We start from the raw sequence: 21,687 nt of genomic DNA on the forward strand, positions 1-21,687 counted from the left end.
AACGAAACAAAATGGCTGCCCCCAGTTAGCAGAAATAATCATGGGTTTTTTTATTAACTCTAAAATTACGCGTTTTTCATTTGCTTAAGTGTCAGTATGTGTTGGTGGTCCGGGTATGCATCTTTCCAACACATAAGGCTCTTGTTTGAGTTGACCCTACCTTTAAGTTATGCGAGCTGGTGTGGATGTAAAACTAATGAAACTAATATTACTTTCTTTATTCGAGTTTTAACACGATTCATTTTAGTTGCATATTAATTCATCCGTGTCCTTTTGACAGGATCAATTTAGACAAGAGTTGTCAAGCTGGACCTCAAAAAGAATAACCTGTAGCTAAATTCAAATTTCAACCAAACAAAATATAACAAAATTCAAACTGAAGAAACGTATTTATTTATCATCTCTGATTGATCGTGGGGAAGTAATCAAATAGAGCGAGATGTGCAAACTTTAATTAATACACGTACAATAAAATTAATATCTTTAAGTTTAGCGTTCGGTCTTATGTGTGACCACACACGAAGAGGATTAAGTAAGTAAATAAAGTTTAGCTTGTGGTTATTATTTATCAGATATATTGGTCCAAGGCGTTAGAGAAGATAGGTAGTACGATGAGTGTCTTGTTTTTAAAATTTGCATAAAACATTAAAAGGTGCTCATCACAAACTTGTATGAATATCACAGCGACAAGGTGTGAGGCCTATTTCACAAAACATCGTAGGTTTACGTCTGCGACTAGCAGTTATACCAGGCATACATTTACACGTGTTTGGCATATGTTTCACGGAGAAATTTACATCATTACAGAAGATGGAGCATTTTAAGGACAATAGAAAACAAAGTACGTGTACTTTTAACAATATTTGTTGTACTATAATAGTAATGAAAATTGTGGTATACTCATAGATTTACGTTTACGTGCAAAACTAGTCTTACGATGTTTTGTGAAATTGGACCCAGATGCGCTCATACAATATATCTCTTATTCAACAAGTTGCATAAAAAACCCCGAACATAATTATGTTACCATTATAGCCTACCCCACTTCCGGTCTCGTTGTCATGGTTTCTTTTGTAGGTGTATGTTCTCGGAGATGGTATTTTACTTCTTAATTCCTCCATACTGTTCACATGTGGGGGGGGCACACTTTTATATTTACACACTTTTACACTGTTACAACGCAAATATGAAGCAAACTATCTGAAAAGTGTGGGGGGGGGGGAGCACATGCCCCCTTTGCCCCCCGTTTCCTACGCCAGTGGTACAGCCCTAACACACAAGGATAAAACTGCATCAATTGTATAGCCTATGTGCGACATGGACAACTGTGAAATTTCATTTCATTTCAACTTATTTTCGTGCTTATATCCAATTAAGGTTCAAGCACCTTGTCCTGGGCACACACCTCAGCTATATGTGTTGTCTGTCCAGGACAGTGGGTTAGTTAATTGAGTCATTAAAACTCGCTCTGGGTGAGAGCCGGTACCTGGCTGCGAACACTGTACCTACCATGTCCGATGGCTTAGCCACGACGCCGAGGCCGGTAAAACTGTGAAATAGACAGTTTCAATACTCGAGAACGTTATTTTCGTTTCATTTTTTAAAATTACTTTCTAGTTATTGATCATATTTGCCATAGAACTGATGTAATAATTCACTCGACCTAAAGTGGGGTATAAGTCAGTTATATCCACACGTAATCGGTATATCTGTTAATATCCCAACAGTTCCCACGACAAAAACTGTAGAGATATTCACCAATACACCCCGTAAAGGGGTGCCGTGAAGGTTGGGAAGCTATGATTTTTTGTTTGGGGGGGGGGGGGGGGGGGGGGGGGGCAACTGAGTAGTTAATAGTATAAAACTCCTTAAACAGTTAAGAAGAGAATTTTCTTTAAGTTTCTATAATGCTTTTTTTCGGGGGGGGGGCAAGTGCCCCCCCCCCCCCTTGCCACCCCCACCCCACCCCCCGCTAGCTACGGCCCTGGTTTTCAAAATGTATTTTTGTTATTAATAACCTCAGGCACGGCGGAAGCAAGTAGACATTGGGGGGGGGGGGGGGGGGGCTGACAGATCGAGGGCGTAAAACAAAGTTTCTAGGGGGTTCGGGGTTATGCTCCTCCGTAAAATCCTAAAAACTAGATGTCCTCGAAATGCAATTTCCTGCATTTTACAAATAAAATTCATCTCTGCCTTACGATTTACTACTAATAATATTTTTGATTCAGAATTATTGGGTGGGTGGGAAAGAACCTCCACCCACACCCCATCTCACCCTCACCCCGTTCCGCCGTCCCTGAACATATATGTAGCAAAATATAACCAATAATTTTCTAAAGAAACCAAAATGTAAACTAAAAACTCAATAATATTGGTTAAATCACGTCTAACTGACTGGTGAAATGGACGGCGGGGGGGGGGGGGGGGGGGGGGGGGACGTTTTGTAAATATTTTAGAAGATATTGGTCTTAGCGTTACATTACACATAATAAGGGAAAGAGGAGTCGAAAAATCCGATATTCTGCTATACGTAATTGACCCCCAAATTGTACATGCACAAACATAGCCTGTGAAATGTAGGTACTTCCCGGTCACATATAGTAAATTATGTTTTAGTCCTGGTCGAAATTTCTTCGTTGAATCTTCTTAAAATGACGGTAATATGTAATTTATTAACTAAATATATTTTATTAAACCGATTTTTATTGCTGGACATCGTCAGCACTTAGTAATTTTCATATATATAGGCAAATAAATATATGATACAACTATATGGAGCCAATTTCACAAAATATCGAAAAATACTTATCAACGTACGACTGGTCACCGTGAAGTAAAGTTATGATTATAATAAGTATTTAACAACTATTTCACCGAGACAATTACGAACTATGGATCACGCCAACAACAAAACAAAACATTTATGTATATTTTGAACTGATCAATTGTTTTTAATTGTGTATTTAGAAGCCTAGTTTTGCAAATAAACGTAAATTTACGACTGCTAAGATATAGTTATAACTGCATACAGTACAAATGATACAGTTTAAGATATACATCGATTACTTTCTGTTGTCCTCACCGTGACTCAACTACTATACTTTAGTAATTTTCATTATGTAACAGACACCAAACGTATGACTACAAACCATAAGCATAACATTGCGTATATTTTGTGAAATTAGCTCCGGGACGTAACAGAAGACATTGTTTTTGGCACAGAACATGAAAAATACACACGTATGATGTAGACCCTTAACGGTCACGTGTTTCACGGAGAGGGGTCAGTTATAATTGGTCCAGTATATCAGCGTACGATTTAAATTAATTTTTCCTTGCTTGAAAGAAGCAGACGTCAAAATAGACACAAATGACATGCATCAACATAAATTTCACGTGAATGAAAACGGATACAAGATGGTTTTAGCTGTATATCCAGACCCGTAGCCAGGATTTTGAGGGGGGAGGTCGTTTAAGTGCCCGAGTTGCTCAGGGGGGGTTCATGGGCATATTGAAAAAAAGCCACTGGTAGGGCGGGTCGACCGACCTCCGACCCCTCATTGGCTACGAGCCTGAATTATCGTTTTCTTGTTTCCTAATGATGAATAGCTGGTGGTGGTGATATATAATGACAGGGAAAGAAGGAACTGTTAAACCCCTTACAACAAATTAATTTGACTTCCTAGTGAAGTCATATACGATTACGTCAATACATAACACGTGGATCTCTCTCTCTCTCTCTCTCTCTCTCTCTCTCTCTCTCTCTCTCTCTCTCTCTCTCTCTCTCTCTCTCTCTCTCTCTCTATATATATATATATATATATATATATGTACATGATGTTCATTCACTCTTCGATGTATCACTTATTTACACCGTCTAGGTCCGGCCACTGACACTGAGATCAAATGGCCACTAGTAATATTTACTACGCATACGAAGACCTGACCAGACCTATGTAACAAGGACAAGTTTTCCGCCAGACGTTTGTCGCTAACACTTACTAGACTTGAGGTTTTTGTCGCGCTACACATTAAACCGAATGCCAACTTCAATAACCAGTCCAATTGCTAACGTTGTGTGAAAAATAGGTGACTTTCGGACCAGATCGTGTCCGAAAGTTTGACAATATGAGATTCGTTTTTTTTTTTTAGCAACGCCGTTAAGGTCAAGACTCGTTTGTCTGTTTCAGTTCTCTTTCTTGGAGAGCCTTCTCGAGCTGTTCCTTCGCCCACTGGGCGTTCAGAGTTGTCTCTACTCTCTCCATGAAGGCGCTGTAAGGCTGGCGGTTTCTCCGACGATATCTCTGGAAAATATAATAATGTATAATATTAGTACATATATAGCACAAGTATTTATTCAGTCTTTTTCCTATTTTTCAGTTATTTGTGAATATTGGCATTGAATACAGTCTGCAAGCATGTATCAAATGATGCGGTTTTTGTTTTTGTTGTTTTTGTTGCCACATTTCTAGATTTTTCTTTTACTTTTTTCTTCTTAATTCATATATTTTACTGTTAACTTGACCAAACTGTGACATCATGGTATGATCACGAGTTACCTACCGTGAACGCGGCCTGGGGCTGTGGCCACTGCTCTCGATACAAAATCAAACCAGCATCGTAGGGCGGCTGTGGTGTCTTCGGTCGCCCCATCTGGCGGCCCTCCACTAGATCTCTCTCTGTACAGCCGAATCCAGCACCACATACTGAAAACAGTAGATCTCATTATATCGTGCTCGAACTTTAAACACATGGGTAAAATGTTTAAACTAAAAACTACCAAAACGAATCAATACAATTTGAAACAATAAATAAACCAATCTAATTAAAATTAGCTCCACTATTACATGTGGATCTAACACCAGCCAGTTGGAGCTCATGTCCACCAATCAAAACCTTACTTGCAGAATCCCGGTGGGGGTGGAGAGGGGAACCCCTCTCCCCAATGCAAGAACAAATCAGTAATTTGAACAAAATGAGGTTGCCAGAAAACCTTTAACCACGTATTTCCCTAATTCTTCTCACAATATTAATTCATGTAATCCATGTAAAAATGCACAGCGATTCGTTTGCAACCCTATATCAGGGGCGTAGCGTGATCTGGACCGGGGGGGGGGGGGGGGTCGAATATGACCCAAGTAGACCTTTTTCTATTTTGGTTGTGCACCACCAGAAACTCCATATGTATAAACCTGTATGTTTTAGTTCTGAAAGCGGACCATTTGCTTCAGCCTACGCCCCTGCTATATAATAGGCGTTTAGCAGTATTGCTGATTTGAATAAAGGTTGTTATCTAGATTCGGACTTTTTGTTTAATTTGGGTAAGAATCGACCTGCCCACTTACAGAAATGGGAGCCCGTACGTTTACGAGCGGAATGTATTTCAAAGTGGAGAGGCCGCTGTCAGTGCAATAGCGCGGGGGGGGGGGGGGGGGGGGGGGGGGGGGGGGAAAACGCTGAAAAAACTGAGAACCCGACCGGCTCGTACATGTTGAAGTGAGTTGAGGCCAATGAGGTAACTTCCTCCCTAGTGCTGGAGCAAAACATCAAATTCGGGCAAAAATGATACAGAATGAATGAATAAATGAATGAATGAATGTTTAACGACACCCCAGCACGAAAAATACATCGGCTATTGGGTGTCAAACTATGGTAAATGCAAAACATTCAATGAAAAATGATACAGATACTCGGGAAAAATATGCTAACCTAAAACCTTTTTTTACCATGTATAGATTTTCCATCATTCTACCGTCAAAATTAGTTGTGATCCATGTGAAAATGCGTAGTGACTCGTTTGCAACCCTATATAGCTGTTTGGTAGCATTTTTGTTTAATTCAGCCAAAAGCCAGCTTTCCCCCTTATAGTAATGGAAGCCTGTACGTCTATGTGTGTGTGTGTGTGGGGGGGGGGGGGGGGGGGGGGGGAGGCCATGCAGACTCCTTCGAGAAAATGTTAAAATTCGGGTGTTCAAATAATTGCATTTCTAGCATTCTGAGCACAATAACAGGGAAAAGTGAGGGTCCCTGATTATGGACAATAAAAAGGCTCCGGTAGGTGCAAATTCAGTTTGTCCGTAATCCATATGCCTCTGCGTATAGGTAATGAGGGTTTTAACATATTCTATATCTACTGAGTACTGAATACATTACTTTTGAGAAGCAGATCAGAGCGATTCCAAATCCATAGTTAATGTGACAGACCCTAGTTTCAACCCGTGAAAATTAACACTAAGTTTAGTAACACATTTGGATAAAGTTACAATTGAGTGAAACATGAGTCTGTTACTTTGAAACACCCTCTAAAAATAGACTAAAACTCGAGTCCATAACTGTTACTTCTCAGACGCACATGCGTTTTTAAAAATATGAAAAACGCATTTTGTGATATTAAAAACACAAGGATGACCAAAAACACTGCGAATGTACGGAAATTGATCATCTATACCATAAAATGTAAGTAAAGTATGATTTCAGCTCTAATAGTAAAAAATATGCCTAAGTGTTTAAAAACTAGGGTATGTCCCTTTAATGGGAGCTAACTCAGGGAAGTCTCTTTAATGCGAAGACTGATATAGAGGGTCAAAACTCACTTGTCCGAAGATTCTTCGTGTGGAATTTAATATTATAGGGATCCTTTTCATAGTCCGTTAAGAATTCTGGAAGTCCCAAAGACTGGATGGGCGGGTACTGTAAAAGAAAAAAGTATACTGTACACGTTAACATTCAATTTTGTTTTTAAAAGTTTGTTTTGTTTAACGACACCACTAGAGAACATTGATTTATTAATCATCAGCTATTGGATGTCAAACAGTTGGTAATTTTGACATATAGTCTTAGAGAGAGAAAACCCGCTACATTTTTCCATTAGTAGCAAGGAATCTTTTATATGCACCATCTCACAGACAGGATAACACATACCACGGCTTTTGATATATCAGTCGTGGAGTACTGGTTGGAACGAGAAATAGCCCAATGGACCCACCGACGGGGATCAATGCTTGACCGACTGCGCGTCAGATAAGCGCTTTACCACTGAGCTACGTCCCTTACAATTTTGTAGTTGACTAACAAATATATGTATAGTAAAGGTGGCGTCACACGATACGAGTGTCTCGTATGAGAATAACTCATTGCATCAGATGTCCATCCAGTGCACCACGACTGGTATATCAAAGGCCGTGGTATGTGTTATCCTGTCTGTGGGAAGGTGCATATAAAACATCCCTTGCTGCTACTCGAAAAGAGTAGCCCATGAAGTGGCGACAGCTGGTTTCCTCTTTCAATATCTGGGTGGTCCTTAACCATATGTCCGACGTCATATATCCGTAAATAAAATGTGTTGAGTGCGTCGTGAAATAAAACATTTCTTTCTTTCTTTTGCAACAGATGACAGTGTAACGTTTGTGTTGTCACAATCGCCTCTTCTCGTATGCGGCACTCGTATCGTGTAGTGTCGCCTTAACTGTGTAAATCATAACTTAAAATCAGTATGTATGACCAATAAGCCAACTTTCTGTATTTGAAACATGTAAATTGGGTAAAAAAAAAAAAATAGCCGCCTAACTTACACAAATTGATGTTAGACTGCGCGCGTGTGTGTGAACTTAAGATAAGCAGGGTTATTCCTAATGCGGTGGTAGTTATGTTGGGCAGTTTCATCCCCAGTTAATTAGGGAAAATTTTCCCTTTTTTGTTTAAAATGTTTTATTATTTTTTATGTTGTTTTTATTTTTTTATTATTATTATTATTATTATTATTATTATTATTATGTTGTTGGTTTTTTTGCCACACCACTTGTTTTAGGCTAGTTACGACCTTAATAAGAAATATAAATTTCAAAGTGCTGCCGGCCTCGGTGGCGTCATGGTTAAGCCATCGGACTACATGCTGGTAGGTACAGGGTTCGCAGTCCGATACTGTCTCCAACCCAGAGCGAGTTCTTAAGGACTCAATGGATAGGTGTAAGGTCACGACACCCTCTTCTCTCTCACTAACCACTAACAACTAACAACTAACCCACTGTCCTGGACATGCAACCCAAATAGCTGTGGTGTGTGCCCTGGACAGCATGTTTGAACTTTAATTGGATATAAGCACGAAAATAAGTCAAAATGAAAATGAAATTAAAATGCTATGCATACCCGGTCCTCCCTCACCCCCTCACACCCCTCCCCAGAAACGCTGATAATCTCAAAACAACACTTACTGTTATATAACTGTGACAGCTGTCGACTAAGTCAGCGATATATATCGTTTTATGATAGCAAACACTTTTACAACACTCGGGAATATACTGCAGCTTGGTAACGACATTCATACAGTTGTGCAGAGAGAGAGAGAGAGAGAGAGAGAGAGAGAGAGAGAGAGAGAGAGAGAGAGAGAGAGAGAGAGAGAGAGAGAGAGAGAGAGAGAGAGAGAGAGAGACACACACACACATAGAGAGAGAGAGACAGAGAGAGAGAAAGACATAGAGAGAGAGAGAGAGAGAGAAGAGAGAGAGAGAGCCGGACCCTTCTTTTACAGCAATGGAAATTAACGTCTACCACACCCGCCCCCCCCCCCCCCCCCCCCCCCCACCCCATCCCACCTCCATTTATGATCAAGGAATTCATTTTGCGTCAGGCCAACTTGTACGTACCTGTGTAGCTATAAATACTCTCTCTAGAGAGGTGTAAGAACTTAATAAGAACATGTACCCTGCTGCGTATCAACAGTTATAATTAAAGAACTATCTTTTAAAATTGAAATGTGCTTTGTTTAGCGACACTACTAGAGCACACTGATTTATTAATCATCAGCTAATGGATGTGAGACATTTGTTAATTTTGACATATTGTCTTTTGAGAGGAAACCCGCTACATTTTTTTTTCATTAGTAGCGAAGGATCTTTCATATGCTCCATCCCACAGACAGGCCTTGACCTTTGATATACCAGTCGTGGTGCACTGGATGAGGTGATAACACATACCACGGCTTTTGATATACCACTCGTGGAGTACTGGCTGGAACGAGAAATAGCCCAATGGGCTGGCCCATCGACGGGTATCGATCCCAGACCGATCGCGCATCAAGCGAGTTTTTTTTATCACTGGGCTACAATTTGTAAAAATGTTACTGGTGAGGCTCACTAATAAGTCACCCTTTGTACCTCTCACGTGTGCACCAAAACATTCCAATGTTTGCATGGTGTGTCAGCCATCAAGACAGAAAAAGAGTTTGCAAAACAAACAGGAATATTATGCACATTAGCGTAGGAGACAGGGTGCTGAGTAAATGCCCCCACCCCCATGCCCCGGGCTGGAGCTAATCCTCAAATTAGGTCAAAAAGATAGAGATATTTGTGCAAAATGACCTTGCCTAAATCATTTTCATTCTGTATTTCGATCACTCTACCAACAATATTTGTTGTAATCCATGTAAAAATGCATAGTGCGGTTCGCAATGGTGCTAATATGAATAAATGGAGATATCTAGATTTAGGAATTTTCGTTTAATTCGGTCAAAAATCAGCCTGACCGCTACAAAAAATTGGAGCCCGTACGCCTATGATTATGCAACAGCTCAATGCAGCCGATAAGGGTGGTCGACAAATGGATTTGAATATTGTACTGAAGCATAGACGCATGCCAGTACAATTTCAAATGGATAAACTGACGACCCTCTTTAAACAGTTGGTGGGCAATGCTATGTACACCATGATGTCATGGCGGGAGGTCCTGTCAGTTTGTTGTATTTTGTGAGGGATGAAATGGCTCTTATTTGTACAACAGGCAATAAATAATTTTAGGTGCACAGTTCATATTCCAGATTCGTTCCAGCCAGTGCACCACGACTGCTATATCAAAGGCCGTGGTATGTACTATCCTATCCGCGGGATGGTGCATATAAAAGATCCCTTGCTGCTAATCGAAAAGAGTAGCCCATGTGTGTGTGGTCCCTAACCAAATGTCCGACGCCATATAACCGTAAATAATATGTGTTGAGTGCGTCGTTAAATAAAACATTTCTACATATTCCAGATCTAGGAGTCGTATCATCAAAAACAGATCAACAAGTTTAATATACAATGTATATATATGCTGGTGCTGTAAGAGGTGTTCCGCGACACATCAAGTGAGCAAATGACATACATCTCTCTCACAGAGTAAGGCAGATCTTGCCATGTTTCTTTGACCTGAATTCCTGCCACATGTCCCTTATATATATGACAAACAGGAAGTTCAATCATGACAAAGGTTTACTGACCTCACCAACTGTAATGCTAAGCACGAACTGGTATTACATTGCATTAACAGTCACTGCCATATCTGTGGAAGGAAGGAAATGTTTTATTTAACGACGCACTCAACACATTTTTTTACGGTTATATGGCGTCAGACATATAGTTAAGGACCACACAGATATTGAGAAAGGAAACCCGCTGTCGCCATTTCATGGGCTACTCTTTTCGATTAGCAGCAAGGGATCTTTTACATGCACTATCCTACAGACAGGATAGTACATACCACGGCCTTTGTTACACCAGTTGTGGAGCACTGGCTGGAACGAGAAATAGCCCAATGGGTCCACCGACGGGGATCGATCCTAGACCGACCGCGCATCAAGCGGACGCTTTACCACTGGGCTACGTCCCGCCCGCCATATCTGTGGTTTCTTAAGCGGTATGGATGTATTTTTGTTGATCGTGCACTAGGCTTTGTAAGAAATTATAATAGATGTTGTCTGAAATAGCCAGCAACTGTAAATAATGTTAGTACCAGAACTCTTCCAGATAAGTTTCATCACTGGTCTGTACCAACACTCCATCCATACCTCAGTGGTACAGCGCTCGCGTAATACGATCGATCTGCGTTTTATCATCTATGATCGATCCCTGTCGGTGGGCTCACTGGGCTATTTCTCGTTCCAGCAGCCATTGCTCAACAACTGGTGTAGCAAAGGCCGTGGTATGTACTATCCTGTCTGTGGGATAGTGCATGTAAAAGATCCCTTACTGCAAATCGAAAAGAATAGCCCGTGAAGTTGCGACAGCGGGTTTCCTCTATCAATATGTGTGTGGTCTTTAACCATATGCCCCACGCCATATAACCGTAAATATAATGTGTTGAGTGCGTTGTTAAATAAAACATTTCCTTCCTTCTTTCCATACTGGGGGGTGAGGGGTGGGGGGTGGGGGGTGGGGGGTAGGATTTAACTTGGTGGAGCATTCGCCTGAGATGCTTTGGTCGTAGAATAAGCTTGTACTTAAAAGCACCTCATGAAATATGCTTGTAGTCTATTTTGTCTAAATGGAGAAGACCCTATGTTACTGTGCCCAGAATCGTTTTTGCTGCACCAACCCCTCAATGTTAATTGAGGTTAGGTTGTAAAGCATACCTACCCCTCTAAAGTCATGATGTTTTGGTTGTATGTACTCCCCAGGAACGTTCATTCCGTCTCTGACGAATTCCTTCTTGGCCGTAAATGGTCTGGCAATATGGAATCGCGTCACAAACTCTTTCGTCGTTGGTTCGGCACTTCGAAATATGATCGGCAGCAGGGACTTGGGTTCTCTCTTGAACGTCGTCCTCTGGCCCGGGTAGGTGCCGTAGAGCCAGGGCTGCTGTGAATCACGGGTGTTTCTCGTGGGAGGGTTGGGCGCATACACCACATATCTGAAGTCTGGAGGGGGTCGCTTCCAGATGTCGTCGTCCCGGGGCGGGGGTTTCAGTCTGAACTTCTCACTTCTCGTCAGCAGTAAGGCATCGTCGGCGTCAAAAGACGTTTTTGCGTGAAAGCCGAATTCGACGATTCCCAGAGAACTCTTCTCGCTGGGAACCGGTTGAGTGACGTCAGAGTGACTTTCCACGGTGGTCATGATAAGAATTCTGCAATTAATATGTAATGAAATTACATAATATAGATAGATATATCTATAATATCTTGAATACACTTTGTATATACTTATTGGATATCAAATATATCTTAAGATTTAAGCTCTGCGTTTGTCATTGATAAAAAAAAAGCACCTGTTCAGTTGTTTAACTCACAAACTTGCCGATTTCCGGCTCATTGGCATTGATAATGGACAAATACAGACTTACAGATAGACAGTCATACATATACAAAATAAAACAAATATAACAGTACATAAGCCATTTCTTTCTATGGAATTATGAGAGACAGTATAGTTAAATAATACAATTATGTACAAACTGCCAGCAAACTGAAAGCTATTAGGTAGCGAGTTTGTAGAAGCTATTCGGGGCCTGGGATTTTACATAGTAGTACATGAATGCTATACTATACATGTATATACGGGATATAGATGTATTAAACAAACCGCGCTATACCGCATACACTTCCGATAGAATTTAGAATCGCGTGTTGCGTGCACACTATGGAGATTGGTCGGGCAGATTAGTTTGTTCTCCCCCCCCCCCCCTCCCTCCCTCTCTCTCTCTCTCTCTCTCCCTCTCTCTCTCTCTCTCTCTCTCTCTCTCTCTCTCTCTCTCTCTCTCTCTCTCTCTCTCTCTCTCTCTCTCTGTGTGTCTCGGGTCAATAGACTTCTTTTATAAAATTTATAAATATATATTAGCCGTTATTTCACTAGTTAGCAGGTGATTCATGTATATTTGACTAGGAGCTATACAGCCGTGAAATTAGCTGTGTGTGTGTAGAAACAACTTGAATATAAAAGAGCGGGAAGCTTATTACTTACGTCTGCTCGAACACGTATTTTATTACAAAAATATGCACATTAATGGCTCATTATAGACCCCGAGCAGTTGTTAATTACAGACATCAATTTACGCGGGTTATTGATTGTACGCACGTTGCGATTGTAGTTGAAATTATGACACCAGTGATTTTGAATAAACCCCAGTTCAGTTATTTCCTATTCATTGTCCTAGAACAGGGTTCTAATACTGGATACGAGAAGAAAGAGCGGGGTTTAGTGGTAGATCGTTTGTCTGAGATAGGAGAGGTCGTCATAGGCGCACGGGCTCCCGTTTTTGTAGGGGAGCAGGCTGATTTTTGCCTGAATTAAAAAACAAAGAGCCCGAATCTAGATAACAACATTTATTTATATTAGCAGTACTATCAAACAGCTACATAGGATTTCAAACGAATCACTATGCAGTTTTACATGGATTTTATAATTAATTTTAGAAGTAGAATGATGGCAATACATCGTGAAAAGGTCTCAGGTTAGCATATTTTCCCGAATATCTGTATAATTTGCCCGAATTTGAGGTTTTGCTCCAGCACTAGGGGTCAATTTCCCCCCTGCCCCCTATCTCGTACGCTTACAGAGGTTGTACGTGTAAAATTCAAAAGACATATTCGATATGTCTTGTTCCAACACTCCTAGATGAGTGGTATATTAAATATATTAGACAGCTGTATGTCTATAACTTTTTTTTTTACTGGAAAGTGCACATATTCTTTTAAGAACCCTTTCTTTCTGTAACAGTCGTACAAATACAAGCGGGAAATCCCTTCACCAAAATATTACAAAAAGGGTCCCTACTTTAATTAAAAGGGACTGCTTGCGGTTATTGTAAGATGTTTCCAATTAACAGCATAGACGCATGGGCTCCCATTTTTATAAGGGGGCGGAGGCAGGCTGGCTTTTGCCGAATTAAACGAAAATGCCCGAATCTGTATAACAACATTTAATCATATTAGCATTACTACCAAACAGCTTGTATCTCTACGCATTTTTACATGGATTACAACTAATTTGAGAGTAGAATTATGGAAATACATGGTACAAAGGTCTCAGATTAGCATATTGTGCCCGAATATCTCTATAATGAATTTGAGATTTTCCTCCAGCACTAGGGTGGTGGTGGTGGTGGGAGCTGTCTCATACGCTTATGATTAACAGAACCGTTCTGGCAAATACAATTGCATAATAAATACATTTTCTTGTTTAGAATACCAGTGTCTATATATTTGGAGCAGAAGGGGATTTCGATTCCTGATTACCCCCCCCCCCCCCCCCCCCCCCCCCCTCCCCCCTCCACGCACACACCTGAGCAATAGTAGTAGCACAGATGAATCAGAAACGCCTTAATGCGCCGAGCTCCAGACTGGGGACCTAATTTAGGACAAATACTACTTAATATATAGCCAAAACCTCTTAAATATGTATGGTAATATATCTGGTCAACCTTGGGGGGGGGGGGGGGGGGGGGGGGGAGTGAAGGGGAGGCGCTGTAGGCTACTAGGGGGCGCTGTTCACTTGGCACTCTATAAAAAAAGTATCCTGTTACCCATGTAGTATATGATGCAAAGTGGCACAACTATCTCAATATCTGTGTGGTCCTTAACCATATGTCTGACGCCACATTACCGTAAATAAAATGTGTTGAGTGCGTCGTACAATAAAACATTTCCTTCCTTTCTTCAATTCTATAAATAAATAAAACATTTCTTTCTTTCTTTCTTTCCCCGAGTACATGCATATAATTATGATATAAAGATAAAGCACTTCAATAATAAATTCGAATCATATGGTAAAATCTTTGATGGGTTTATCAGGACTTAACACTGCACGTTTCGTAGAGTCAGAAGTATGTATGGGACATTTAATCTCTAGATAAACACCCTGGCTTGGCACGCTACTTAATACTCTTCTGTGCTATTTAAACAGGCGCATATCGGCGCACACAATAAACGGGGGTTGCCGAGTGTTAGCGGGGATTTAAAAAAACGAATTTGGATCAAGGGAAGCGAACGGTAGCGAAGTCAATATTAGCCATTATTATCGACGTCAGGAGCGGATCCGGAATGGAGTTGGGGTTAGCAGTGCAATTGGGCATTAAAACAAAACACATGTAATTCTATCCTAAATAATCAAATTTAATATTCAAACTTTAATGAAAGATCAAGCACTGAAATAAAATAATATATCATTCATTCATTCATTCATTCATTCATTCATTCAATTCATTCATTCATTCAATCAATCAATCAATACTTCAATAATTTATTCATTCATTCATTCATTTAATCAATCATCATTCATTCATTCAATCAATCAATCAATCAATCAATCAATCAATCAATCAATCAATCAACCAGTCATTCAATCAATCAATCATTCATTCATTCATTCATTCATTCATTCATTCATTCATTCATTCATTCATTCAATCATTCATACATACATACAGACATACAGACATTCATTAATGACTTCGTTATTTTATCGTTAGTTCAATCATTCATTCTTAAGTCACTAGTTCATTTCTTATTTTATTTACACATAATCATTTTACGTTATTCCTTTATTAGTTTATTCGAACATTCATTGCAAAAGTATTGTCAGTGGAGTAGCGAGTAGGTGGGCACGGGGGCCATGCCTCCCCCCACATCAAACCTTGTTTTGTTTTGTTTCTAAACTGTATTAAAATTTATAAAATCATACATACATACATACATACATACATACATAGTGTGGCCCCACACCAATAATAGGTTGCCCCCCCCACCTCCCTCCCCAAGATAAAATCCTCGCTATGCCAGTGATTATTGTAAAGTTTACTTAGCAGTATGGTTAAAATGTTGATACAAATTTCAGAGTGACTTCTTATAAAAACAAACAAACAAATAAATAAATAAATAAATAAATAAATAAATAAACAAACAGATATATAAATAAGTAAGTAAATAAATAAACAAACATCTGACTAACCTAAAGGTCAATTTACACATAAACACTTACACACAAAGCGTTAAAATACACAACTCGTTACCTCAGCCCTATATAGTGCAGCTCTAACTGTATACTACAAACAAGTGATTTACCTATAGCCTTACGATACAACCCAGTGAATCTTTTGTACACACAGCTTGCAGTATATACACGGAGGTATCACGATTTCTGACACGCGACTCGTGAAAAATCTATACCAGTTATAATAAAATATTAATATTTATATATTATATAAATTATAAATAAACACTTAAAAAATACAGATGGCTAATACTGACTGTATTACCTGTGTATTCGTAAAACAACCCAAGCATGCTCTCAAAATCTGCCGCGGTCAATTAAAAACACACTGGTCGAGGTTTGTATTTGTTTGACTGTAGACTTCTGTTCCATTATTCCTTCAGTGCATAGTTACCGCTCGGGTTGAGACATGCGCAATGAAAAGTCCCTCTAGCGTAAAATATATGTGTGTAATGACTACAGCTATTTCATAAAGAAATGTCAAAGAGCGAGTTCGGGAATAATTATATATATAGTAGTACATAAGTGCTAGTCTGTCTGGTTGTATAAAGTGATTCAAATAGAAGTCGCAAAAACACCGTTTAGCTGTTATAGTATTATTTTGTAGATTACTTTCATAAAACAAACACAAACAATAAATAATAATAAATATAATAATAATAATAATAATAATAATAATGTTGCTTCCAGCCAACTATGTATTTACACACACACAGAGACAAACTAACAAATACACACACACTCACACACACACACACACACACACACTCTCTCTCTCTCTCTCTCTCTCTCTCTCTCTCTCTCTCTCTGTCACACAAACAAACACACACCCATAGACGCACGCACAGAGAGAGAGAGAGAGAGAGAGAGAGAGAGAGAGAGAGAGAGAGAGAGAGAGAGAGAGAGAGAGAGAGACACATACACAGTCGTCGAGATTATTTCAGATGCATTTGGTTGTACCAGTTGCCTAGTGGCATATATACTATTATACCTACACCAAAACCTTTCCTAGACATCACCACACTGTATTGATTTGAATATTGATCTGTGGTTGTGACCATGCATAATGTATCGTGTATATAAGTATTGCAGCAAACATGATATAATGTCTATTAATCAAACAAATCATGAAAACCAATTGCCAATAATAAGTGTTTCAGATTATTGCTATCATTGTAAAATTAAGAATGATTTCTGTATGGTATCGATTAATCACTGGAAAACAGTCCAAGTTATCAGTACTAGGCTATAAATTATTACTAAATGATGTGAACAATAATGTTTTTAATCACACATGGATTATGTTTGTAAAATCAATTTTAGATGATGTTGGTTGTACATATATATGGTCCTCACAGTGCAATGATATTACTAGTTGTTGCTTACTGATCAATACTTACAATCATGGTACACTCACGTTAATAACTCATCCAAAGCTTCAAATTATAAATTATTAAAAAAATACTGTTGCATTTGAGACATATCTCACACTTATAGAGAAAAAACACTGGTGTCCATTATTACGATCCAGATTTTCAAAACATAATCTTCCTACTGAAACTGGCAGATGGATAGTAATGCTCTAGCTTGCCAATAACTTTGAATTAAAGAAAAATATATTGGTAGTAAATCTTACGGCAGAGATGCATTTTACTTATAGAATACAGGAATTTGCATTTCAGGACAAGTTGTTTTCAAAACTTTGCTTTGCGCCCTCGATCTCAGTGAACCCCCTAATGTCTACTTGCTTCCGACGTGCTTGGCTATTTGATATTGCAGAAAGAAAGAAATGTTTTATTTAACGACGCACTCAACACATTGTATTTACGGTTATATGGCGCAGACATATGGTTAAGGACCACACAGATATTGAGAGAGGAAACCCACTGTCGCCACTTCATGGGCTACTCGTTTCGATTAGCAGCAAAGGATCTTTTATATGCATCATCCCACTGACAGGATAACACATACCACGGCCTTTGATATACCAGTCGAGAAATAGCCCAATGGGCTCACCGATGGGGATCGATCCCACACCGACCGCGCATCAAGCGAGCGATTTACCACTGGGCGACGTCCCGTCTTTTGAAGCAAAGGAGACCGTTTGTAAATGTTACATTTTACACGTCAAAATACGAAGTTTGTCAATAGCCGAGAATGAACCAAATTGTCAACCAGCAAATATATTTTCTTCTAAAACGTTAAGGCTTTAGTAAATAGCCTTAAATAAAAAGAAGCAAAACATCGGAATTCGAAACCCACCGTTTAAAAATTGATAGCAATACCACCACGTACGCAACGTCACTAGATTTTATTTCAACTTATTTTTGTGCTTATATCCATTTAACTTTGAAGCACGCTGTCCTGGGCACACACCTCAGCTATCTGGGCTGTCTGTTCAGGACAGTGGGTTAGTTGTTAGTGGTTAGTGGTTAGTGAGACAGAAGAGGATGTAGTGGTCTTACACCTACCCAGAGTCGTTAAAACTCGCTTCGGGTCGAAGCCAGTACCTGGCTGTGAACCCTGTACCTACCAGCCTTATGTCCGATGGCGTAACCACGACACCATCGAGGCCGGTAACTTCACTACAATACTGTTCCATCCACAAATTCCACTCTTCTTGATATATAAGTTATGCAAGTGGCCAATGTACTCTCAGAGATCATTCTTACACAACGTGGTAAATGCTGTATTTAAAAAGTAAATATCACTATAAATAAAATGATATCATGGGCTGAATTTACACAGCCTGTTTATGTCTTACACGTGTGTAACTACATACATTTACAATGCTTAAACACCTTCGTTTTAAAAAAAACAGACTTCGAAAATTCGGCCTCATGTATTTATAGCAATATTTTGTCGCTAACCAATGTAAAAATCTAATGAAATTTAAAAACAAAACATCTCCGAAACCCAAATATGAAAATTATTTGTATTTATTATCAACAATGTGTCGCAGTACATTTTACTTGATATTTGTGGTTTTGCGTTATTTTTATTTGTAGGGTTTTGGGTCGGGTGGAAGTTGTTTTGTGATTTTAGGTTATTTTTATTTGTAAGGCGGAGGTTGCTTTGTGGTTTTGTGTTGAGGTCGTTTTATTGTAGGGTTTTGGGTTGGGTGGAGGTTGCTTTGTGGTTTTTGTATTGGTTTTATTGTAGGGTTTTGGGTTGGGTGGAGGTTGTTTTGTGGTTTTGTGTTGGTTTTATTGTAGGATTTTAGGTTGGGTGAAGGTTGCTTTCTGGTTTTGGGTTGGTTTTATTGTAGGGTGTTAGGTTAGATGGAGGTTGTTTTGTGGTTTCGGGTTGGTTTTATTGTTGGGTTTTGGGTTGGATGGAGGTTGCTTTGTGGTCTTGGGTTATTTTTATTTGTAGGGTTTTAGGTTGGGTGAAGGTTGCTTTCTGGTTTTGTGTTGGTTTTATTTGTAGGCTTTTGGGTTGGGTTGAGGTTCTTTTGTTCTTTTTAGAACCTCGAAAAACACAGCGCATGTCTTCAAAAGTACACGTGGTACGGTTTACACGGGATAAAAAAAAGTATTCAATATTTCGATGATGCCGTAAAAGTCAAATACATGTGACACTCGAATGTTTTACGTAAACATGCCTGAACAGCCGGCGCAAAATGAGTCCGTACTGTGCAATATACAGCTGCGCACGGTGTAAACGAACCGCTCATTAAATAGCACATTCCTGACTACCTCTACACTTCAGTTCAACTTATTTCCAATTAAGGTTCAAGCACGCTGTCCTGGGCACACACCTCATCTATCTGGGCTGTCTGTCCAGGACAGTGGGTTAGTTGTTAGTTGTTAGTTGTTAGTGAGAAAGAAGAGGGTGTAGTGCTCTTACACCTACCCATTGAGTCGTTAAAACTCGCTCTGGGTGGGAGCCGGTACCGGGTTGCGAACGCAGTACCTATACCACATGTTTAACGACACCACTAGAGCACATTGATGTATTAATCATCGGCTATTGGATGTCAAACATTTGGTAATTTCGACATATAGTCTAAGAGAGAAACTCCACTATATTTCTCCATTAGTAGCTAGGGATCTTCTATATGCACCTTCCCACAGACAGGATAGTACATACCACGACCTTTGATATACCAGTTGTGGAGCACTGGCTTGAACGTGAAGTAGCCCAATGGGCCCATCGACGGGAATCGATCCCAGATCGAAAGCGCATCAGGAGAACGCTTTATTACTTGGCTATGTCCCGCCCTTATTAATTTTAAATTGAATGAATGAATGAATGTTTAACGACACCACAACACAAAAAATACACGTCGGTCTCTGGTCCGACGACCGGCCTCGGTGGCGTCGTGGTTAGGCCATCGGTCTACAGGCTGGTAGGTAATGGGTTCGGATCCCAATCGAGGCATGGGATTTTTAATCCAGATACCGACTCCAAACCCTGAGTAAGGCTCAATGGGTAGGTGTAAAACCACTTGCACCGACCAGTGATCCATAATTGGTTCAACAAAGGCCATGGTTTGTGCTATCCTGCCTGTGGGAAGCGCAAATAAAAGATCCCTTGCTGCTAATCGGAAAGAGTAGCTCATGTAATGGCGACAGCGGATTTCCTCTCAAAATCTGAGTGGTCCTTAACCATATGTCTGACGCCATATAACCGTAAATAAAATGTGTTGAGTGCGTCGTTAAATAAAACGTTTCTTTCTTTCTTTTCTTTTTTCTGCTGATGCGGCGATGTTGCTTCTTTTTTCTTTTTTTCATCCACCATCATATAAAAACATTAATTTAAACATAATTTTGGGGGTGGTCTAACGCTGCTGACATGGCCTTCTAAATGTACTTTTAATCCAGAAAACGCTGGAAAGTTCTATAATCTAATGACTCATTACCCCTGTTTAATGAGTGCACCAATGAGAAACCCGGAAGGTGGGCTTAGCAAGAAGCGTCAACATTCAAACAGTGTACACGTCACATGAGTATTTGGCGTTTCGTCGTCAACAAACACACGAATGGAACACCCAGCTCTCATTAGAATAAATTACCTCTGGTCACAGCCCGAAAAATGTGATAGTTTCACTGGACGCTTTTTCATACTTGGTCATTTAAAACTCGTTTGCTGTCATTAGGTCGAAAGTAAGTGGTTTATATTTTATCTTCTTCTTTTCGTTCCTTCTTATAATGACATCACATGGAGATGTTTGCTGCCAGGATGAATCTCACTCACAGTGACACGGAGATATTCCTGGTCTCCATAAAGTTTTTCTTCTGTGTTTTTCGATGTCGGCCAGTGAGCATCTCTGAGTTGGCTCTGTTGTTATCTATACATATAATTTTGGCTCAGCTATATTGCGGGGTGGGGGTAGGGTTGGGGCGGTGGTGTGTCAACATGGCCGGGGTGGGGGTAGTGGCATGCGATGCAATGGGCTGTACGAGATCAGTTGCCCTAGGTGTATCAGTCAGGTGTTTCTTCGTCTCGTCCAACCAATATTTCACAACTGGTGTAGCAAAGACTGTGGTGTGTGTTGTCCTGTCTTTGAAAAGCTATACACACAAATCCGTTGCCTCCCTCACTATGTAGAAAGTTCTGTCCAAGACAGGGTTACGTCACTGATTCTATAGGTCCTTACTTGTAAAACATTTAAACTAAGTGAATCTTGAAACTGTGGGTACCGTTCAAAATTAAAGGTCCTAGGTCAAAGTTGAATCTACAATATTTCGTTATTTTCACATTTATTTGTAATCGCATAATCTTTCCATAATTTATTCAAGATTGGTTTTCCGAATAATTTGTTGCTAAATATAGCATGGTCACCATTTTGTCAGTTATCTGCAAAGAATTATGAAACAAAAAATAGCGTTGAATGTGTACACATAAAACTGACGTCACTAGTTAATGCGTGTGACACACTTAAGATTCCCCCCTAAAATACAGCTGGTTTTTTTACTAGTAAATGGAATTATTTGGCTATACATTTTTATGG

General features: G+C 39.8%; 1 protein-coding gene across 1 annotated transcript; it reads right to left on the reverse strand.

Moving 5' to 3' along the window:
• Window positions 1-1,987: 1,987 nt before the first annotated feature.
• Window positions 1,988-16,097, reverse strand: LOC121381263. The gene is made up of 5 exons (XM_041510505.1): window positions 15,997-16,097; window positions 11,385-11,871; window positions 6,594-6,690; window positions 4,564-4,706; window positions 1,988-4,304 (listed from the first exon to the last, which is right to left on the reverse strand). The coding sequence occupies exons 2-5, from the start codon at window positions 11,859-11,861 to the stop codon at window positions 4,167-4,169; spliced, it is 855 nt and encodes a 284-aa protein (XP_041366439.1). The 5' UTR covers window positions 11,862-11,871; window positions 15,997-16,097; the 3' UTR covers window positions 1,988-4,166.
• Between the last annotated feature and the right edge of the window lie 5,590 nt (window positions 16,098-21,687).

This window comes from Gigantopelta aegis, chromosome 9 (assembly GCF_016097555.1).
Source record: "Gigantopelta aegis isolate Gae_Host chromosome 9, Gae_host_genome, whole genome shotgun sequence".
Lineage (NCBI taxonomy): Eukaryota > Metazoa > Mollusca > Gastropoda > Neomphalida > Peltospiridae > Gigantopelta > Gigantopelta aegis.